Raw genomic sequence first — 22,420 nt, 5'->3', positions numbered from 1 at the left:
TCGAAGCATGTTGTCAGAGAGTTCCACCGCGAATCTTCTTAATTTAATCCAGACGGGGGAGAACGGAAATGAGACTCCATTCCCTCGCGGAAAATCAACGTCAAGGGAAAGCATAGAACAAACATAGAACGCCTCCGGACGGTGAGGCTCACTCATTCAGCCGATACGAATCATTATCGCCGATTCCCGGGACCTTGCAGCGGACCGGAGCCGTATCTGGGAGTCTGGGAGGAATGCAAAATACATTCCCGACTTTCCATTCCGGAATTGTCACAGCTGCTCACCTGGAAGCGGACTCCACAAGTAGAGGAAGTATGATCGAGGAAGTAAGTCCAAGGGCCTCATTTATGGCGAGGATCCATGGCCGGTCTGATCTCACACTGGAGCACAAAAATCGCGAGCAGTACTTTCGTCGCACCCCTGGTCAGGCTCCGCGTCCTGTCTCTTTCCGGAACCTGCTTAGTGATGGAAACCCCGTGCGCCGCACCTGCGCCAGCTTGTGGTATGCTTTTAGGGGCTCCTTCCTGCTTCCTTGAACGATGACGTCTGATCACTGCTTGGCGAGACGTTTTCCTCAATCTCATCTAATCCACGGTTCTCTCTGACATACTGATTTTCATGTTTCATACCACGATATGAAACCCCCAGAGGGGGGCGTTTCCTGTCGGAACGCGAGGCGTTACGTACAGGAGAAGCTCAGTCAGTCAGGTATCATTCGAGAGGGGGAATCTTCCTCGTCGGAACCTCCTCGAATGCGAGGCGTCTCAGAACCTATTGATGAGTGGGTGGACCATACTTCCATATACCCTTTTTGGCATCCTTCGGCAAGAATACCGCCATCCGGCTCGAGAGGAGAGGTATGCCAAAGGCAGCAGCTGCCAGAAGAGCTCGATGAATGAACGCATGGGGGAGATGTGTCGTATGTGATGGCTGATGGCTCTTCGGAATCGAAGGAGCCCCCTGATCCCGCGAGCGTCGAGAGCACCACGAGCTTCCAGTATCGCAACCTGTCTCCTCGAGACGTCCTCGCACTTCCAATATTCTCGATCAGATACTGTCGGAGCACTCTTTCGCGAACGGTTCCAGACCGCGCGAACGGCACTGAGTGAGTTTGTAAACAAACACACGCGATGTCCCCAGACTGGAACACTCCGCGATTGCTATGAGCCCCGAACCTCTTTGCTGAAGTTTTCTTCTCTGTCAGCCATTCGAGAGCATGGTGCAAGCGCAGAATGGCGCCAGCGGCGATCGCTGCGTCGATGATATCGAAGATCTGGATTTCGGGAATTTCCCTCGCCCTGAGCCCCGCGGTCAAGTCGTCCCGAAAATAATCCGTAAAGCTCCGACCAAAGACAAGGAGGAATTTCACGGAGACAGTTTTGTGCCAGGTAAGACTTCTTCCCCAGGAATCCCGTTTCACTGGCGTTGGTATGGAAAACCTTCATCGAGGGAGGGGCTACCATGTCGAATCGTCATTGAGATAATTCCTTCCAACGCCACTGCTCTCACCTGAAGCTTCATTGATAGTGCAACAGAGATCTCTCCACAGGTCATCAGAAAATCTATGTCAAAACCTGGGGTTGCTCGCACAACTCTTCGGACTCCGAGTACATGGGCGGAATGCTGTCAGCTGCTGGCTACCCTATCGTGTCGAACAAGGATGAAGCATCCTTGTGGTTGCTGAATAGCTGCACAGTCAAGAATCCCTCGGAAGAACATCTGAAAAATTCTATCAGATCGGCCCTGAGCCAGAATAAAAAAGTTGTTGTGACCGGTGAGTGGCGACATTTTTCCACAAGAGAAAACTAAAACCCCGAGATTTCCGTCGTCGCCTTGTTCGGCAGCCATCTCCTCAGGATCTATCGTCAGACGAATCAAAGCATCAGAATGCGTTTCGCCCCGCAGGATGCGTTTCTCAAGCTGAGCCGAAGGCCGAATTCCTCCAGGGTCTGAGCATCGTGGGAACGCATCAGATCGACCGAGTAGTCGAAGTCGTGGAAGAGACCTTGAAAGGGAATTCCGTGCGATTGCTCGGCGCCAAATCGGTAAGTACCCATGATGACCCACCTTAAGCCATGACAATAGGACCCCAAGTCGAAATCATACCAGAAGACGTCAGGAGAGCAGTAAAATCCTCCCTTGCACGATAGGTCAAGGGGAAGAAGCAAGGAGGAGCGAAGCTGAGTCTACCCAAAATCCGGAAGAATCCATTGGTCGAAATTCTGGCCATCAACACGGGCTGTCTGAACCACTGTACTTACTGCAAGACCAAGATGGCCCGGGGGAACCTGGGGAGCTATCCCATTGAGGACATCGTGGAACGCTGCAAGCAGAGCTTCCAAGAAGGAGTCAAGGAGATCTGGATGACGAGCGAAGATACAGGTCGGTTCGGCTCGATCTCTCGATCCCAGGTCGAACACCCATCATTTGAAGCTCCCCCCATGCCCTTTGGGTCGTGACCGATATTATATTCTGAATTACAGGAGCCTACGGTCGAGACATTGGTTTAACGCTGCCGGAGCTATTGAGAGAAGTTGTCAAGGTTATACCTGAAGGCTGCTACCTCCGGCTAGGAATGACAAATCCACCTTACATTATGGATCACCTCGAAGACATGGCTGAAATCTTATCTCATCCTCGAGTCTACTCATTCCTCCACATACCCGTGCAGAGCGGGAGTGATCCAGTACTGAAAGAAATGCGCAGAGAATACACTCGAGAACAATTCTGTCAGGTCGTTGACTTCCTGCGAGATCGCGTTCCAGGCATAACTATCGCCACCGACATTATTTGCGGTTTCCCCACGGAGACCGAGGAAGATTTCGACGATACCATGTCTCTGTGTGCGAAGTACGAGTTCCCTTCGCTCTATATAAATCAGTTCTACCCGCGGCCAGGGACGCCGGCGGCGAAACTGAAGAGAATACCTACGGAGATAGTGAAGCACCGGACTCGGCGGCTCACACAATTGTTCGATAGCTACTCGCCGTATAAGGATCGAATAGGCAAAGAATACGATATTCTCGTCACAGAAATAGCCGCCGACAAAACCCACCTCGTCGGCCATAACAAATTCTACGAACAAATCCTCGTACCTCAGAGAGCCGGACTTCTCGGCTCGACGGTTCGTGTGAGAATAGAAGAATATGGGAAGCATTTCATGAGAGGGAGGATCCTTGAACCCTCGAGGGGTTTGACGTTGGTTCCGATTATTTGCCTGCTCCTGGCAGTCATCACGGCCTTTCTCCGTCTGAATACTGTTTACAATATTTACACTTAGTTAGGGTTGTTTGCAATGCTACTGGTACGACAGGGAATCGCATGATGCAGTGTTTATGGAGAGGGCAGCCGTTGATAATGATAACCAATTTGTTAATAAATGAAGTTCGTCTCTCTGTCTCAGGAGTCGATCCAAGATATCGGGCCGATAACCGATAAAGAAACAGGCGAATGAAAATAGCCGTCTAATCTTAAATACTGATAAGGTTTATTCATAGATGAGGGTACAAGTCAGCTCGCTCTCCAGCATCGACGGCCCGTCCAGTTAATAAATGTAGTGCACAACGATATTTTAATGAGTACAAGAGCGAATCCGACTTTAATCGGTTCGTGGAACTCGCTGTTTCACAGAAGAAAAACACCGGAAAGCTTCGTTTGGTACATATTTACTACCACTACATGTTAATTTCTAATCTATCCCCAAAATTCTTGCTCGTCTCATATTTGGTGATGGTATTTCCGATCGTGAGTGTTTCTCTCTTCTTGAAATATTCGATCTACCAAGTAGTGCTCGAAAATGAGCACGTCCCGCGCAATGGAACCGATAAGCTACGTAATCTCGTTAGTAAAGGCGTTCCTGTTCACATCGGGCCAGGCTCAAGCGCTGCGTCGTATCCCATCGATGCGAGCTCAACGTCGACGTGCTCTCGTCACTCTCGTCGATGAGGTGGATGGGGGTGCCTGTCGGAAAGGACCTGATGTTAGAGCGTGCACTGCATGACGGTTCGGGCAGAGAGGGAATTATTATTGACCTCAAACAATTCGAATCTGCCCTAATTCCGTATAATATATCCAGAAACCTTATCTTTTTAGACTCACCTCAGGCTCGACTTTCTTGGCGCGCTTCTTCGGCTCGACTTTCTTCGAGGGACTCCCCTCATCTGGTTGGACTTTACGCTTTCTGCTCCTGCTCTTGGTTTCCTTTTCCGAAGCGATGTCTGCCACTACTGATTCAGAGGCAGACTCGGTCGCGGCTTCAGGAGCGGTCTCCTCCCCTGCCTCAGCTTCTTGCTTCTTCCCTCGTGATTTCACGACACGGGATCGTTTGGTCGGCTGGACCGTTTCCCCGGTCTTCACTTCTTCAGTCTTCGTGACCGCTCTCCGACCGCGACGCTTCGTCTTGTTCGCGCTTTCCTCCTCATCAACGACTTCGATGCCCTGATCGAGGATCGTCGTTTCGGTTTTCTCTTCCTCTGCTGTAGCTTTCGAGGCGGTCTTGGGCTTCGTCGCTTTACGGCGTGTCTTGGCTGCCGAGTCGGCTGGTGTTTCGGTCCCTTGAGATGTCTCGATGTCAGCAGCCTTCGGCCGTCGACTCCGAACGGCCCTCTTCGCGGGCGACTTGTCTTCGTCAACTGTCTCGGATTCATCATGCTGAGGGCCTTTCTCGGCTGCCTGGCGCTTCGTTCTCCTCTTCGGGACTCGTTTCGAATTCGTTTCGATCTCGGAGTGCTGCGACTCGGGCTCTGATTGTCCAGTTTCGGAAGGAAGCGACTCATCTCCTGGAGGTTTCACAGTTTTCGTCGTCTTAGGCTTCCGGCCCCGTCTGCCGGTCGGAGTTTTCGCTTCAGGCAACTCAACGAATTCTACCTTCTTGCGTCGAGTAGACCGTGTTTTCGTCTCTGGCTTCTCCTGTGTTTCGTCCGCGGAGTTCTGACTCTCAGTAGCGAGCTCAGAAGAACTCTCTACGATCGGTCGCACCCTTTCTTCAGCATCGGCGGGCTGTTCGGCCTTCTTGCCTCTAGACCTCGTCGTTTTGCTCTTCGCAGGCGTCGACGCTTTCGACTTCGTCGCAGTCTTCTTCGACCCGCTCTTCGTCGGCGTCTTCGCTTTCGTGGGTTCAGTCTCCGCTAGCGGCTCCAAAAGCTCAATTTTTTCGCCTCGTTTTGATCGGCTCCTCGCCATCGGTGATCTGGAGGTGAACTCCTCCTCCTGAATGACGTTATCGAGATGACTCTTCTCAGAGACCTTCACCGGGAGATCCTCGCTCTCTTTTGTTGCTGTTGAAGGCTTCCTACGCTTGGCTTTCGATTCAACAGGTGACGGAGGTTTCCGTTTCGGGGTCGCCGAATCCAAGAGCTCTCGAACCCCTTCGAGGGCGGACTCGTTCGGTCCGAGACCGTCGCGTTCTTCTGCGCACTCGGGAGTTTTGAATAGCCTTTTTGTTCCTCGGTAATCACAATCCAAATTATTTTCAGGCGATTTAATCTCTTTCGGTGTCCGCAACATCTTCCGGACGCCGGTGAAGTTCGCATCCAGCTCGTTCTTAGGGGATACGACTTCTTTCGGTGTTCTCAGTAGCTTCCTGACCCCAGTGAAGTTTCCGTCCAGTTCATTTTTGGGCGGAACAACTTCCCTCGGGGTCCGCAGGAGTTTTTTCACTCCAGTGAAGTTCCCATCGAGCTCGTTCTTGGGTGATGCCACTGCCTTGGGGGTTCGAAGCAACTTCTTGACTCCCCCGAAGCTGCCATCGAGCTCATTCTTGGGCGAAGAGACGTTCCCCGGTGTACTAAGAAGTTTCTTCACCCCACGGAAATCCGTGTCCAGATTGTTCTCAGGAGAGCGGGTGAGCTTCGGAGTGGCCAACATCTTCTTCAGGCCCCTCATGTCGCAGTCGAGGTCATTTCTCGGGCTTTTGACTTCTTTGGGCGTCGCGAGAAGTTTTTTGACGCCCTGTAAGTTAGTGCTCTTTCGCGAAGAGATCGAGGACGATCTCGTCGTGTCGGGTTCCGCTCCCAGTCCACACTCCTCTACGGTGTCACGAGCGTCGCTCGCCGGAACTTCGTTCGCGATCTCGGAAGTCCCCGAGCTTCTCCCGCTTCGCCTCGGCTTTGAAGTTTCCCCCGGAGAGACGGATAGAGAAGCGTCGTCGTCCGGATTCTTGGGTTTGCGAGTTGAAGGCAACCTCTTCACAAAGTCGCGCGCACGTTCCAGAGCCTCGGAGTTGTCAGGGGTATTGAATGGAGAAACAAACATCTCCAATTCGATGTCATGTGTTTTGTTTAGTAGCGAAGAGTTTCGCTTCGGGGTCGTTTTCGCCTCCAGAGTGGAACCGTTATTCAGTTTCTTGTTGATGTAGATGGTCTGTGGTGAAAGCGCGTGTCCCGTCGTTGAGAAGGCGGCGACGATCTCAGTGCTCAACGCTCTCTGGAGCTGATTTTTCTTCAGAGTTTTCGCGACGCTATTCTTGACCGTCGATCTGAGTCTGAAGCTCTTGCGCTGGTTAACTTTGAAGGGACTGCCCGAAGCAATGCTCCGCTTCAAGACTCCCGCCCAAGTTTTTTTGAGCGGTTCCTTGTTCTCCTGGTTCCCAGAGCTGGTCGCAGCCGTCCCGGCTTCGTTCGCGGGGGCGGCGTTCTCAGATACCTTACCCGAGGACGCGCTGGACAGTCGACTGCTCCTTCGGGAGGATACAGACGCAGAATCTGCGTCGACTTCATTGTCGGCTGCTTGAGGAATTTCGGGAGTTTCTCCCACCGGAGTCTCCAGCTCTGTTTCAGCACCTACTGCGAACTCATCCACTTCCATGAGGGATTCACCTTTCGGAGAGCGACTGACACGATTCCTCTGTCTGGACGAGGATCCGGAGGATCTCCTCTCTTTGAGAGTCGAGTTCTCATTAGCATCGTTTATCAAAGTTCCGTCGAACATTGACAGATCAGCCTCCGAGACGCTGAGGCTACCAAACGAGTCGACAGGCTGAGTCGTCCCATTCGCTACAAGATTAGGGCTCGCAGCCATAGTCGAAGAGAGAACTTCCGCAACGGAAGGAGAGACCCTGAAACTTTGCCGGGACTTGCGAGAAGATGTCGAAGAGGTCGACGATCGACTCGATGAAACCCTCAGAGATTTAGAACACAATCGTTTCAGCCCGACGGCATTTGGGGTCGCGATGGGCGAAACCCTGAAGCTCTGATTGGATCGACTCCTACGGGACGCGCTGGATGTGGACGAAACCGTGGAGAGATTAGAAGTGCTAAACCTCTTCGATGAATTGGGAGTTGCAATCGATGGTGCCTTTATCGGTTCGGATCGTCGGGAACTGGAGAGGCTCATCTTGGCGGAATTTCGTTGCTTTTCTGAAGAAGACGATGCTCCTGAAGATCGACGGGCGGTCGTTGCGATGATCAAGTCATGTTTCGGAGTGTCTGTGACAGCAGAGAGCTCATCCGTCACGAGGTGAGAAGTCTCAGGCGTTTCGGGCACTTCGTCAACAATTGAAGTGTCCGGCTTGGCGCTCGGACCGGTGGAACTTCTACGGCGCGCGGGAAGAGCAGCGAGTTTCTTGATTTTTTCGTCCAATGTGCCGAAACTGCGTTTCCTCATAGCCACGACAGGGGATCGCGTTACGATAGCTGGTGTACTATTCCGAGGCGCTTTGGTCGGTTTCGTCCCAGGGGATGAAGGTGATTTGTACCTTGGGAGAGGGATGCAAAATTAGCGATTTCAGAGTTTAATAATGCCAGTTACCCTGCAGCGGTCGGAAGGGATGGGCGGAACAATCTATGATACCATCATCAAGTTGATGATGACCGTTTCATCATAGGTTCCCGCCGAGTCTTGATCTCGGAGACTCCAGCTCTAGGGGCTCAGATCGAGCGTTTCGTGAGGCGGAATCGCTCTGATTTCCCGACCGAGGCCCCGAACTAGATCGAATACGATGGAAACTCACTTGGGACTGCCCCAACGGACAACTTTCGGGGACATAGTCGGGGTTCGCGTGACAAGAATATTTTTCTTCGCGCTCAGAATGCCCTTCAGTTGTCTCGGGGATGCTCTCGGTTGCATTTCTTTCGGAGGAGTTTTCATGCCTTCAGTGGACGCGGTCGCTGCAGAGGAGGACAGATCGGGTCTGGCCTCGTCCCGAGGAGTACCTGGGGTCTTCGCTTGTATGGGAGGAGTGGAGTCGAAAATGCTCTTCCGCTTCTTTTGCGCTGATCGCGAACTTGACACAGCAAGACCTGGAGTCCGTTGCTGGAAAAAAGGGACATTATTTGATCTCGATGGAAGAGGAACGCGAGGATGATGAAGTCGAAAGCACCTCAGCACCAATGCTATTTTTACTCGGAGGATATATGTGCGGACTCGGGGAGCTCACCTTTCGGTCGGAATTTGTTTTGGGGTACATGATTTTGAAGCGTCGATTCCCCACGACAACTATGTCCCCGTTCTCGAGCTTCCTACGCTCGCCCGAATTAAGACGCTGCCCGCCGACTGATGTCGCGTGCACTGCGTCGAGTACCTCAAGGTGGAGAGTTTTGGTTGCGGCTTCAGGGACGATTCGACACTGCCGCTCGGAGACGTTTTCAACATTGAGCCTGACGTTCACTGAAGGATGGCTAAGGAACCAATGGGAATTTTGAAGTTTCCTTTCGTGGAACCTTCGATGCGGAGGGACCACATGATAACGTGCTCCGTCTCCGTTCAGCATGCGAGAAATAAGATCATTGTTTACGGGAAGAGTATTCACCTGCCAATGACGATCTTTTCCGTGATGGGATATTCTGATCCCATGCCGCCATCGCGTTTGATGACGTGAAGCTTACCGAAAAGCATCTTACTGAAATCATGAAACCTCACATCAATTCAAATGGGGCATACGAATATCTGTCAGCAAATGACATGACGATCGTAAGCATTAGATCGAGTTGAGAGTTCTCATGGAGCACCTGCCTCATTCAGAGCGGGGATGAGGGTCTGATAATTTCACCCTCGAAAATTAACAAGCCTCTCGTTATCGATTGGGATCACTACCTGAGGCGGGAGGATAAAAGCAAGTTCAACCTGAACGACCGATTCTGCGTTCCGAGATGTGCTCGTCAAGTCCCTCGACATTGCATCTGTCTTCTCGGTTTTCTCACGGACTCGACGGCCCCGTCGATGAAAAGACTGCCAGCTGAGCCGACTGACTAAGAGAGGTTCGTCAACCAGCATCAAACCACGGAACTCAACTCACCCATGAGAAAGAATCCGAATACTTGTAGTGCTTCAGGAAATTCGCCGTTGTTGTTAACGGTTGGCGGGATTTCAAACTGCTGAAACTTTTGTGGAGAGGGTAATCACTATCCCCTGCTTCCGAGCGGAAATGTCCGCTCCCACCTGGCTCGCAGGACCGGAATCGATTGTGGTCATTCTCGCGAACTCCGCAGTGGGGAGAGATCACGGCTTGGTATCTTGCCGAGAGATTCCAGTATGAGATAAGCTCGATCTAGTTTACTGCAGGTCATCGGTGACGCGGTCGGTCTTCGCCAGGCATGCCCGCCCGAAACAACAACGGGTACGGGTGGTCGCGCACACTTCGTTGCTCGGAATTAATGATTAAGTACTGCGGACGATACTGGAATATGTGTATCACAATAAAGGTCTTCGTCTAGTCTGGATCGAGTCCTGGGGATTCACCCGTCGTCCGCGGAAGCGGATAATAACTCACAGATGGAGCGGAGCCTGGCCTCAGAGCGAACCGCGCGGCAAGGGGGGATGTTCAGCCCGCGGCTGAAATGAAGGAAGTGGCGGGTTCCAAAGAGCCTTTTGTATTTGTGTGGAATAATCGAAATCACGTCGGGTCTTCCGGTCGCTGCCGCTCGAATTGAGTGTGTGTCCTGAAGAGAGGAGATCGTCCACTTGGGAACTGCGAGCTCACACAAGCCTTTATCGCGGACGAGACAGCGCGAAGCAGGAATGTTTCGAGGAGGACTTTCTGTTCGCTACATGGAGAGTCTACTGACGATGAGATGAGGATGAGATGGAAACATTGAATCGAGTCAGCGGGTGCGAGGATCCCAGCCTTGCGACGTAAAACGCGATAGAGCCTCCCATGTGTCTTTCCTCATATCTCGTCACCAGCCCTATTCCAGCGGGAACCTGGACGTGCCTTCACGCTCTGCTGAGCCAAAAAGTCTTTCTTGTGTTCCTCTGTACCTTATTGATCGACAGTCGGTGAATCGACGGTATTGTGCACGAACGAGGGAGAATGGATGTATTCAGAAAACACAATGCTGGGGGTACACTTGGCGAGCAGGGCTTGAAGACAGCATAGCACCCGCAATCACAGTATCGGCGTTAGATTTTTCGGCCGCCTAATGCCGAGGGAACCCGGGGAGCACGATTTCTCGCGTGAAGAGGCTCCGCAAAGGCCAGGATGTGTGTGCCCATATTCTCCCGGAGCTCCCCCAATTTATATAGAAGCCACCGCATATCTTGCTTATATGCGGAAGTCGTGGTGAGTCTGAGCATTATTTATTCAATGCTTGAGATGGCGATATAGCAAAAGGGTGGTCAATTTCAGCTCTATGGCCTGTCGATGAACGTACACGAGGTCGCGGTGAAATCATAGGTTGTCAGCGTGTATGTATAGAGTCCGGACCACCAATATTATTGAGGCTCTTCAACATATATATACGCGAGGCCTCGTCAGCAGAATCACGTCCCGGCGAGAGACTTGGTTCGCGTCGAAATTTCCACTGATCCGGATGCCTCCCGTCGAGGAATCTATCCCAGATAAGACGGCTCCGTCAGCGGAAGTCCTCCATATGTACCTTTCGGATGGGGATGTTGTACTGCCTGTGAAATCAGGAATTATTGTGCCTCACAGAACGACATTTCCAGGGAAAGGCCCTCTTTCCCCTGTCTAGCTCCTTCAGCTGCCACGGAGGGCGCCACTGATGCTGAGAGGTACCCTAGAGAATAAGTCGCTTGCCGAGTTCTGCTGAAAAAGTGAATATAGCAAACCTTCTCATTCTCAAATGTGCATGAGATGGGCAAATCTTACGACGTCTAATCCGAATCCGGCCTTGCTGAAGAATGGGTTTGGAACGATCCTGCACGAAAGACAGCAGACACAGGATGCTGCTGATAAGGAATGATTTGGAATCACCTGATATTTCCCCGTTCTTCACTAGCTAGTTCTGATCACAGACCTAAGGATTCAATCTGGGGATTGGACATTATCAGGGACGAACGGATGTCTGACTCGCAGGATCGTTCACGGAGGAGATTCCAAAGTGGGCAGAGCTGGAAGCCTAGCCCCTCAGCCTCCTGATTCGTAAACTATCCACATATTGCATCCGCATCCGTCCTTGATCCTCCTCGTTAGGTATTTAGAGGACTGGGGTGAAATGCGATTCGAATTATTCACGCTCGACCTGCTGGGCTGCCGGCGGGTGCTTGTAATTAGAGGTGTGACGCATATGGAGGTAGAATTATATGCTGCAATAGAGAGAAAGCGATGGCTGTCGAGGAGTGGTCAAAGCTAGGTTCGCTGAGGTGCGGGGGGAACCTGACGTGCATCCACGTCCGAAAGCTTCACGGGCCGCAGCGAGACGACCACGACGGCATCGGCGATTTAACCGAAATTCAGTTTCGTATTTTCCCGAAGCCAAGCTGTGGCATCATAAGAGGAATCCTTACGACGAAGCTCATTCGTGAATTGAAACTCGACAGTTTCTCACGATTCTCACCCAACCCCCTGGAATCGTCTTCGGGAAAAAAACGCGAAATCCGTGTTCTTTCCCGCGGTTCTCTATTCGATTGGACGATCAGAATTTGCCCTCCCCCCCCAGGAGGGAACTCTCTGTCGGCGAGAGACGGCACTCTCAGTACCCCGTCTACGACGCGCTACGCAATGGCGCAGTTGTATCCGAATTCTCTCCGAGTAGCTGTTGCCGCGGTTTATTCGCTTGACCATGGCCGACCGAATTCCCGCAGGAGGCGGTCGAGCCGGGCGTACAACCAAAGCCCTCTCGTGATCGGGCCAGTAGAAGGCATGAAATCACGGAAAGTCCCTCCTGGAGCCAAGAACGGTTGGCATTTCGACAGCCTAGGAAGAGGCCTGGAGGCCTGGAGGGGTAGCGACGTCGCTCGCCCCGAACTCGCTGATATGTTCCGTTTGGCGGAATGAGAACTCTCACGACGGAAACAGATACCCCTTTCCTCCAACAGGATGAAACCGCTACGTCCGTCTGTCACCGATCTGGCGCTTTCCTTCACCGAACAGACTTCAAAGTCTCTCCAATCGATGCCCCCACACCTACGTGCGGTCAAGATATACTAAGACGCATGCTTTCCGCTAGATTTACGAGTTTCTCCACGTATCGTCATTCCTAAACAAATGTTTGGGCTTTACTCAATCATGTCGCCACAGCTGTACGGGCACGTGGTTCGACGATATCTCGTAGAGCCAAATTGACTGTCAACGCTTTCATGCTTCCATCAACGGTCTCAAAGGGCTCGAATCGGCACATCTGCACCGGAGGGATACGGACTCGCGAATTTTCCTGGGCGGACCGCGGGTCTTCCGACCGTATCGAGCAAAGGATCTCCCCAGGAGGCTGATTCCGGGCTTCCGCAACCCAATTGCGACAGTCATTTGCTTCCAATATGATCCTTATTGTGGAAGGTGTCAGCAGAGGGAGCTTACGCTTTTTTTGGTTCCTGTGCGAATCGAAACGTTCCTTAGGAGACCGCCTGATTCAACTGTAATCAGCAAAGATCATCGATGTCATTGAATCCTCCTGATTCTCCTCCTGGCCCAAGATTCCATTTCTGCGAAGTTCGATCCTGCCGGCACCGACAGCACGGCTCCATGCCCCCCTCATGAGGCCGAGGTATATGCCTCACCGCCGTACAAGTCGATGGTGCTTGAGATTTGGATGGCACCACAACGACAGCAGAGCTCATCCGACAACAGATGATTAGCAGACGGCAAGTTTGTTATTTTTTGAGACAAAACAAACCGCTCGACGCAAGAACTTCATCATTCATATTACGAGGCACTCCGACAACAGACCGGAAATTTTTGTGAGTCTGCTGAGGAAAGGCACAGTGGATGCTCTTGACTCGACGTCAAGTGTACGGGTCGAGCAGAGAGAGATACGGCAGAGTCCCGCGGGGAGTATCGAATGCCTTCCTCCCAAGTTGACAGTCGGACTGTCAGAGAACCGTGCTGACTTACAGCGACAGGGAAAGACCCTTCCTCCCCTGAATGGTCCATGGCCAAACCGAGTGGACTTCGTCTCTTGAGCGAGCCGACGCCGATCGATTCACTCGTATTCCACGCCCAGAAGTCCGAGATTCCCACGCGATTCTCGTGACTTCACATTGTTCCTCCGGCAAATCCCGAAAGCGCAAATCAGCGTGCTTGTTATTGTTCATGCCGCCGTCGTCCGATCTCGGCTACTCCGTGCAATCGATCTGAGCCTCAGGTCTTGAGCGTCCATCAGCTGAAGTCTTCCAGCCTCCCCGATCGGCGAGTCTTCGCCTGAAAAATCATGCTGCACTTACCAAAGAGTAGTCGATACTCGACTCCCCGGAGCGCGCCTCGAATACCCCCGATCGCTATCGCGGGACTCGCGATATGCGCCTGCATTGGTATTGTCATCTACTGGCATCTGATCAGCGAAAACCACGCACTCGAAGAACGCTATCGAGAACTCCAGGTAGGTGATATCACGATTTACCTCTCGACTGCAAAAGTTCTTTGCATGACACGCGTGGTACATGAAGGGGACTGTCAACACTTCGCTCCCGGAATCCTACTCTCGAGCAATGAGCTCATTGCGCGACGCGGCGCTCGGCGGGAACCGGCTCATGCCCTGCGGGAGTGCCTGCAGTTACATGGCGGTGATCTCTTATTTGACCGAATGTCTGGTCTCCAGTGTGATAGTGAGGAAGGCTCTCTGATCCTTCCTGATGCCCCGGAAACTTTCCTGGAACGCTTCACCCAACAAGGGAGGCGAAGGGATAGACGACTTCTGGGAACCGAGAAATGAGTACAGAATTATGTGAGGAGGCGGCAGCGTCAGCACGATTGTCTTCGGAGGGGGAGATTTCGGATGGATTTCGACGGGAGGATGAGACTCTACGAATCAGACGGAGAGGAGCTGTGACCTGAACCCCATCTTCCCGACGAAGGCATATTGTACCGTTGCATGATGCCTGATTCCAGCTAACTCTGCAAAGAGGAAAATCTTATCTGAAGCTCAGGTTCGGCGGTCCTTACCTTCAATCTAGACTTAGCAACGGATCCCTCTATCATTGCTGGCTGTGAGATAGAATGGGATTCGGAATCTCTTTCCTGTCTGAGCAAAACCCTCAGCTCGTATTTGCAATCGAAGTTTGCCTCCGGGACTTCCGACTTCGTCGTATTGGATTATTTGTTCTCATCTATAATGAATAGAGTGCGTCACTTCATGCATTTTGCATATGTTTCATGAAAATGCATATTTCGACGGTTTTTCGAGCAAAATGCATATTTCGAGGTTTTCCCCTCCAAAAGGCATGTTATCAGATATATTGCCAGGGAATCTCCGTAATATCCAGCGGTCCGAGGCATAACTACGACTATCTCCGATTTTCGGTCGAAAGCTCAGTGTTTCGAGAGTCGAGACGATAATGTTTCCTCGAATTCGCCTAGAGAGAAGCTCGTGTTAAATGGAGGAGGGAGCGGCGGAGTCTCTGATTGATGCCGGGCTCGATCGGGAAAGGTATTCGCGAAAAATGCGATTTCGTCGTGTCTCGAAACGAAGGCCTCAGTCATTAGGCCGTTGCGGAAGTCCTAAGAGAAACGTCATCTGCACGGGTTCCAGATGCTTTGGAGCCCTCAGAAATTTGCTCCTTGAAATTCGCTCCCATAACTTCTGTGGACGTCGAAAGAAGTTTTTCCCGTCTAAAGTACATTCTCAGCGACCGCCGACAGGGCTTCTCGTTTGAAAACCTGAAAATGCACCTCGTAATATTCTGCAACCCATAATTCGAGCTCCTTCAGAATATAATTCACAATGCATTGTTGTTGAACGTCAGAATTACGACTCTTCCAATGCCCAATGATCGATTTCTTCAGTGCATATTTCCCCATTTTGTCTGCATATTTTGCCCGTTTTCAGTGCATATCTGCATGCATTTTTTGGGTTTTTTAAAGCATGAAGTGACGCACCCTAATAATGAAGTTTTTCCAAAAAAGCCCCTCCCCCTGCTCATTGATTTATTCATATCTCGCTCAGGAGACACGGAGGCTTGTCCGCTCCCGCAAGGGAAACTCTGCATTTGGTGGCATCATCCCAGAGACATGACTTAGGAAAACGTTCATCTCGTCAGTTGAGACATATCGACAGTGGCGGCTTGCTATCGTTGGAACGCTCGTCGCGCATTGACTCCGAACTCCGATGAAAACTATGTTCCCCCTCCCTGACTTTGTCATCGATTTGCCGGTACACATTTTTGTGTCGCTGGGAGGATATTCGATCTTTGGATTTGACGGAGAAAAGGCTGAACCCGATAGATTCTATGAACGAATCACCTGTTCAATCGATCCGGTGTCAGATTTCTGAAAGAACCTCCCGTAGGGTAGACAGCTCCGTCGCTCCTTCGCCAGCCTCCACAGAGGGCGCCAGCAGTGTTACCAAGCGCGACTCGTGTCGATCCAAGGCGATCCTTGAACAAACCCCCTGCAGGATAAGAGGCTCCCCTCCCGATTATCGATTCAGGGTAGATGGTCAGAAAAAACGCTGTCGTGCGGCCGAGTGCCTTCCGGGCTCTCATCCGAAATCAAAGAACAAATTGAGTAGAGCTATATCAAGAAAGGCAGACTACAGAAGAATAGAAGATCTTCTCTGAGATCTTGATAACAATAAACGTCCCTGTTTCCAGGAAAAATTCCATCTGTTCGTTGATAAGAAGGAGACTCTTCAACGGCAATACAAAGAGCTCCGATCGGTTTCCCAGGATGCGTCGAAAAAACTTGAATCGTCAGTGGAAAAATACAACACCTGTGAAAAAGAGAAAGTTATTCTTGAAGAAACACTGCGATCCAAGCAGCAAGAGTTAGATGCCTGCACAGAACAGAATAAAAAACATGCTTAGCGTTATCTGCGTAAGACTCCTGGTGCTCGTATTCCGTTTCGCGAACTGTAGCATCAAATCGTCCGGAGATTGTTACTTCTGAATGGGAAATTGATTTTTTCTCGGAGCCACTCGTCATCTGGAGAAGAGCTTTACAAATAAACGCCGTCGAGCCTGATATCGCTCGAATTTCGAAAGTCGCATTCAACGAGGCGAGATGCTACGCGGACCTACGCGGCGCATGAGCGACCACTCGAGCTTATCCCTAACCTGAACCTCGACCGTCTCACAGATTTCCGTGTCGGATACAAAGGTCTAAATCGAGTCGAACTCGAGCTCTTAGTCATTCCGATCGAGTCGAACTCGGGCTCTTGTTAGTCATTCCAGTCAAGTCTAAGTTCTCATGAGCTCGTCCGGACATTCTCCTTTTATAAAATGATTGTCGCTCACTCATTCTCTTCACTACTGAGGTCATCTCCCGCAACATTCCTTCTTCGATCAGGAACTCGACGGCCGTAGGCCAGCCGCCCAACGTGTAGTCCCATGTGTGCGACAAACACGGTGGCGTCGCGTCGCCAAAACTATGCGCACACGGCCGGCTGACCGCGCCGAATTCAATGAGATTCTCTCACCGAAGATCTTATGATGCTAGGAAGAAAAATGAATTGAATAATTTCGAACGCTCCAGACCAAGTGGGTGGTCTTCTCCAAAGGTGAATTTATTATGTCGCGTTTATCAACGTCAAGGGAGATCGATCTCTTCAGAACGAATGCATGACGCTCATGAATCCTCATTCCTCACTAAATGATTCGACAATGGCCGATCCGACGCTTTCTGACGAGTCAAGTCCCGGAGGAGTGGATAGGTTCAGGCTTCGTTCTTCATGTGGAGCCTGAACGGCTCGAACGATTCTCGGATGAGTAATCCTGAAAAATATACCTGAACGATGATGGGGATCGGTAGTGTCGAATCGGAAACATCAGGGAGTTCGAGTGACCATTTCGGGACTGCGTGCATCGATGGCTATCTCTCGTCGATCTCGAGCAAAAGCGGAATCGTTGGCCGTTCGAAATTTTTCCTGCGCTGGTCGGTAATGGTGTCTGTCTGAAAAGAGTAACAGCCCGATCGCAGCGTGAACAACACTGGTTCGTCGTAGAGCGCATCAATTCACCGCGATCAAACAGAATTGGAACTAAATTCGATCTCGTTATTTCAATGACACTTGAACAAAAGGCAACGCACCGGGAAAGATCAGTCGTCACTCCATTGGCCTTTCGCGCACATGCAATTACCTCAGACACAGAATCTGGGACCATCTGCGTCCAGCGGTGAAGGAGAAGTTAATTTCGGACTTCACAGCTTGGTTCGTTCGTTCGTTTGCTCGTTCGTATGTCTGTCCGTGCGTCCGACCATCCATCGGTTGCCGTATCCGTTTGTATTTCATGTCTATGAACCAATATTTGCTCGATACAAGCTGTGGGCAATCTTTCGCGCGGCAGGGAACCGTCTTCTTCGCACACGTCAGCTTGCCTGGGGTGGTCTCTTAACCTCTCCTTCTTACTCTGACAGCTTTCCCCGCTGCTGCCGCCGCTGCTGATGATCGTCGACATCGTTTTCGATCGAAGACGCGGGATACGTCTCCCGATTGCGTCTCCTTGCATTTACACGCATTGTAAATTAGGCTAGAGAGTCGCCGTCATTGACACGCTCGACTCTTGTAGGAGCGCGCTTCAGCGCTCTTCCAGAAGACACCATACGGTGATATTCCCACCCTCGACACTTGAGACCAAGCGTGTGCCTGGACGAGGAGTTCCGCACGCCGAGGATTCTGCTGACGATTCCCCGGATCGGGAGTCTGCAGCGACCCCACGCTACTCTGCCGAGCCGGGTGCATACTTCGCGTGCATGTCTCCGGTTCTTGGAACCACAGTTCGAAGCAAGAGTTCTTCGGCTCCCTGTGCCCAACGACGATCTACCGAAATTATTCTTAGCCCGTCGGTCTCGCAGTGAAACCACCGAGATGGTGAACAGATATCTCGCTCCTGAGTCGCTAATTAGAAAAATTGACTCGTTCGCGCTCCAGGTCTCGCGAATCCGAGAGAACCATCGATTCAAGAGTGACGCACCCTGAAACTCAGCGGCCGAAAGCCTCAAAACCGCTCAGATAGAATCAATTATCGGCTGATCGGAGGGAAGAGTAACGAAATTAAATTTAAGGTCCCCGTGACATCACATTATGTTCATCCTTAATCAACGTCTCCGGTCACGGCGCTCGAAAGAAGAACTGCGGTGAAGGATTCGACTGAGTTCGGTGAATATTCCGGATCTACCGCGGACTTTCTCAGACTTCGGCCACGTCTCCGGAGGCACGAACATGGCCCGGGCAATTCTTCGGTCACCCGATTAATTCTGACTTCCAATTGGGCGACGTTCGCTTCGAACCAGCTGGCCAAAACCATGAGTAGTTTATAGCTGCGAACGTTCCTTCCGATCGATTCCAAACAGAAAGGGCACGACGAAACTAGCTGGGCTCGGTCATTAGATAAACGAATCATTGCCTTGTGGAGCAGATAATTCAGTAGGAAGATCAAACAAAAACGATAGAACCTGTCCCGAAACGTATCATCTTGCATCCGAAAAGAATGTTTTCGAACGGATCGCCGCGTCTGCAATCAATGCGAATTCATACAGGGCTGCGCCCAAGTATGTAGTCCGAGCTATTAAGTGCTGATAATTGAGTTCATTAACATATCCTCAATCAAAATAGCAATCGAAAAGCATGCAAGTAATCTGGAAGCGAGGAACAAATTATGGAACGACGTGAGCGAACGTCCATATTGCCAATCGTCCATCATACAGATCCGAATTATGGAAAGTCTCGCAACAAGAGATTCACTGGGGAGTGGCCTGACCCGAGATCTGATAGCCTGACAGCTCCACTGTTTCACTCTTTCGCGAGGCGCGAGCCGTCTGGCGTGAACTCGAATCCGGACGTCGACAACGAGAATTCCTCTCACTATAAAGGCATCGAGTCTCCCGAAAAGACTTATTAGGACATAAGGAATAATTATATCGTGCGCCCGTTCTACAGCATAATGAGTCGGACTTGATGCGCGAGCGGCATGCGGTTGAGGGAAAGCGGAGCGGGGTACGCGTGAGTGAGTATCGCATTAGTTGCCTTCCCGGAGAACTCTTCTTCCGAGAACTCTTCTTCTGGTGAACTCGCGAAATGCGGAAAATCACACGGCGATACATCATGGATAGGTTTCAGCCTCAGCCTGTCCGGATCGTGCGACCATTCCCAGTCGGGGCAATTCTTGCGATACGAGCGGATTTGGGCTCTCGACGGTTCGAAAGCGATGAGGATTCGATGCGCAAAGCTCGAGAATATCCACCTCGAGCGACACTGATCCCGAAAATGACCGAGACAGAAACAGATTTCCTACCTCAAGACGTCATCATGTTGGATTCCGCCGCTCTCCTCTAGAACATTCCCAGATCCTCGATTCTCTGGGAGTGGAAAGCGCTCCCGTGGAAGCGGCTCGAATTGAAAATCGTCAAGCGTCACTGTCGGTGAAGCCTTCTGCTGTTTATTGTTCTCGTTTCCCGATGGAACATTGTTTTCGAGTCCTTTAGAGTCTGTCTGTCTCCGAGTCTGCGAGTTTTTGACAACACTTTGTGTGAACCGCGACAGATTCCGTCGATGCAGCAGAGAAAACAAAGCTTTTTTCCTCGCTGCATGATGCTTTACCGCGTCTGAACCGAAGCTGAGGGAATTTGATTTGCACTTAACAAACACAGAAGCAGAGCAGGGGAGCAGCGGCAGCTTCGACAACCGAGACGACGACTACGGATCAGCGCCACCACCGCCGCCGCCGCCACCTCTCGATTCGATTCTGTTCTTCCAAAGCGGGTCCCTCGTTTCGTTGTCTTCGTCTTCCTCCAATTTTCTCTTCTCTCTTGTTCGCGCGTTTGTTCTGTAATTCTCCCGTGCGTATGTATTTGTGCAAGCAGATGAGGCTTTTTCATCAAATTTCTTCAAAATGCCAACAGCCATCCGTCAGAAAGCGTTAACTAGCCGTCAACACTTAGCGTGGACAATCCGTCACTTCACTCCGCTTTAGCTCGAACGGTGATGACGTCGACTATTCGCTCGTTTCAGGCGAACCGAGAAACGAACGAGCGATCGAACGAGAGCAAAGCAATCCAGCCAGGAAGAAACCAGCAGCCGCCGCAATGCTGAGCAGGCAAGCTGAGAAAAAGGCAAGGAGGGAGGCGGGCGGGCCTCTTAGCCACCGAAGTCAATTTCAAATATTTGTATACAAATTTCTCTTCGTGTTACGCGAGATGTGATTTTGGAAAACCTCGCCTTCCCCTGCTGCCGCCGCCGCCGCTGCTCATCATCTATCATGAGCGCTCTAACATTGTTATACGGCGGCCGCTGCTTTCGATGGCGAAGATGTTCTCAACGCATCTTCTGAATTCGCTCCGACTTTCGAATCGCGGTCGGACGAGGAATCGGATAATCGGAGCACATTATTTGAATTCGAATAGCTCACCGGGTCGATGTCGAGCTTGAATCAGCGACGTCTCCCGTCATGGACTAGGGGAGCAGTGGTAATTTAATTGGATGGATGAAAATTGTGTCCGATCAACTCCATTCGATGAGATGAGATTGCGGTGAGGTGACAAAGTCTATTAAAGGACGAATCTCATTAAAATGGTCGATCAACGCTTGATATAGTGCGTTGTCTCGTGCGCTCCGTTCGGCTCGTTTCGGTCATGTTCTCGGAACGGTATCAATTGAAGGTTCTCCTGTAGGCATCTCTATTGACATTCATGCTCAACTCCATTCGCGCTGCTCTACTTGGCAGATATCATTGGATCAGCGATCGTCACTGATCTCATAACATTTTGCGGGCACGAGGGATTGGGACCTCGAGAGAAACGTCCTCCAAAACGAAGCGCTAAATCCGACGTTCGGCAGAAGGCGACGATCACCGAGCCTCCAATAAATTTGGAGTGGTATTCGGATTGAGAAATCCAAAACAAGCTCCGAAGACAATCAAGATCGCATGAAGAGCGTGCAGAGCCGTGACTGCAGACTTGTGCGAAGAGCGGGCTTGTCGTCATTGGCAAGACAATAAATTCAGCAATTTATCAAGTGGAGCTGTTGGTTGCTCTTTTTTTCTGTTGTTGGTGTCGCTGTTGCCGTTCAGCTCGTTCCTCACCACTAGCTTATTAAAGTCGTTAGCGTTCATTGGCGCTTTTGATGAGCGAGCATTAAGCGTTCTCGTTGCTCCGACGAAGACGTGGAAGACTGGTCCTCATTGGTGGCAGAGGTGGCGAATTATTGAGAGGCCCTTAAAACATTGAACAAAAGAGAGCGAAATGAAGAAACGTACTGAAGAAGGAAACGACGACGGAGAAGAGAAGGAAGGAACAAGCGAGCATGCCATGCGAACGACTAGGCGAATCTTCATTTGGTCAGTCTGTCGCTCATGCGTCGAAAACAGGTGCCATAGATTTTATCGAAAGTACGCGACAATTCATCAAGCTTCATTATCCCGTGGGAGATGGTCCTTGATTGCCTTGTTCGGATCTACTCGTACATCGAGAACGACTTCGCAAGTCCGACTTCGATCCACGAACACTTACAGGCGGAATCTGAAATATGATCCGATGCATCTGTTACGGACGAGACCTATGCCGCTACGCTCGCGCCCATAATGTGCGAGGAGATCGGGGTTTTCACAGCGGTACCTCAGTGGAAAGTAGCAATGGTCCAGGGATAAGTTTCTTTGATCGATATCTCCGCGGGTCGGTTTCGATGACGGTTTCTTGGATGGTCTTCGGAACAGTTTGGAGACACGAGAGGCTCTGGAGTAGAAGGAAGTGAACAAGCTGGATGAAATGAGTAGATAAGCTCCCCTTTACGAATATAATCGCGTTAAAATTTAGCTCTGGACTGGTTGACTAGCCCGCTCTTCAATTAAATCGATATCAGTTGCGTTCGGCGGCGTCCCATTTTGTTTGACGATTCACTTGTATCTCGTCGCCTACGATGGCTTTCGTGAAAGCTCCCGCCGCTGCTATCGGATTCTTCGTGGCGGCTTTCCTGTATCGGATCACTCATCACCTGTACGCATGTTTTTTAGGAACCTTGTTTTCGCTTCTAGCGATTGAAGGTACCTAGACTAGAGTCAGAGTCTTTTTTGACGGGTTTTATCGTGATAACGAAAGCACGGACCGTTCGTCATGTTACGGTACGACTGAGCGACATTAGATTAATGGAGTTCATTCAAATCT

At 51.0% G+C, this 22,420-nt stretch overlaps 3 protein-coding genes across 3 annotated transcripts; 2 read left to right on the top strand and 1 right to left on the bottom strand.

The window, feature by feature from the left end:
• Positions 1–1,148: 1,148 nt before the first annotated feature.
• LOC100907792 (threonylcarbamoyladenosine tRNA methylthiotransferase) lies at positions 1,149–3,322 on the top strand. Its single transcript, XM_003741650.2, has 5 exons — positions 1,149–1,388; positions 1,550–1,774; positions 1,906–2,045; positions 2,151–2,382; positions 2,484–3,322. Exons 1-5 carry the CDS (start codon positions 1,217–1,219, stop codon positions 3,278–3,280), a joined length of 1,566 nt encoding a protein of 521 aa, XP_003741698.1. The 5' UTR covers positions 1,149–1,216; the 3' UTR covers positions 3,281–3,322.
• Positions 3,323–3,909: 587 nt separating this feature from the next.
• On the bottom strand, positions 3,910–9,284 carry LOC100900921 (microtubule-associated protein futsch). The gene is made up of 6 exons (XM_029110998.1): positions 9,233–9,284; positions 8,747–8,836; positions 8,375–8,615; positions 7,949–8,250; positions 4,099–7,693; positions 3,910–3,960 (listed from the first exon to the last, which is right to left on the bottom strand). The coding sequence occupies exons 2-6, from the start codon at positions 8,830–8,832 to the stop codon at positions 3,910–3,912; spliced, it is 4,275 nt and encodes a 1,424-aa protein (XP_028966831.1). The 5' UTR covers positions 8,833–8,836; positions 9,233–9,284.
• Positions 9,285–13,009: 3,725 nt separating this feature from the next.
• LOC100907654 (uncharacterized) lies at positions 13,010–16,147 on the top strand. The gene is made up of 2 exons (XM_003741649.2): positions 13,010–13,709; positions 15,919–16,147. The coding sequence occupies exons 1-2, from the start codon at positions 13,542–13,544 to the stop codon at positions 16,129–16,131; spliced, it is 381 nt and encodes a 126-aa protein (XP_003741697.1). The 5' UTR covers positions 13,010–13,541; the 3' UTR covers positions 16,132–16,147.
• The last annotated feature ends 6,273 nt before the right edge of the window (positions 16,148–22,420 follow it).

The sequence above is a fragment of the Galendromus occidentalis genome, unplaced genomic scaffold (assembly GCF_000255335.2).
Source record: "Galendromus occidentalis unplaced genomic scaffold, Mocc_1.1 scf7180000077191, whole genome shotgun sequence".
NCBI lineage: Eukaryota > Metazoa > Arthropoda > Arachnida > Mesostigmata > Phytoseiidae > Galendromus > Galendromus occidentalis.
The sequence above is the reverse complement of the archived record's forward strand: the minus strand, read 5'-3'. Positions and strand labels throughout refer to the sequence as shown.

What these genes read in the sequence shown, in the direction of transcription:
- LOC100907792 (XM_003741650.2), top strand. Translation starts at nt 1,217, where the DNA reads ATGGTGCAAGCGCAGAATGGCGCCAGCGGCGATCGCTGCGTCGATGAT. An exon ending in GATTGCTCGGCGCCAAATCG is followed by an intron (nt 2,046 to 2,150) that starts GTAAGTACCCAT and finishes CTTGCACGATAG; the next exon opens with GTCAAGGGGAAGAAGCAAGG. An exon ending in GATGACGAGCGAAGATACAG is followed by an intron (nt 2,383 to 2,483) that starts GTCGGTTCGGCT and finishes TCTGAATTACAG; the next exon opens with GAGCCTACGGTCGAGACATT.
- LOC100900921 (XM_029110998.1), bottom strand. Translation starts at nt 8,832, where the DNA reads ATGCTTTTCGGTAAGCTTCACGTCATCAAACGCGATGGCGGCATGGGA. An exon ending in GAAAAGATCGTCATTGGCAG is followed by an intron (nt 8,616 to 8,746) that starts GTGAATACTCTT and finishes TTGGTTCCTTAG; the next exon opens with CCATCCTTCAGTGAACGTCA. An exon ending in AAACAAATTCCGACCGAAAG is followed by an intron (nt 8,251 to 8,374) that starts GTGAGCTCCCCG and finishes CCTTTTTTCCAG; the next exon opens with CAACGGACTCCAGGTCTTGC.
- LOC100907654 (XM_003741649.2), top strand. Translation starts at nt 13,542, where the DNA reads ATGCTGCACTTACCAAAGAGTAGTCGATACTCGACTCCCCGGAGCGCG. An exon ending in AACGCTATCGAGAACTCCAG is followed by an intron (nt 13,710 to 15,918) that starts GTAGGTGATATC and finishes CCCTGTTTCCAG; the next exon opens with GAAAAATTCCATCTGTTCGT.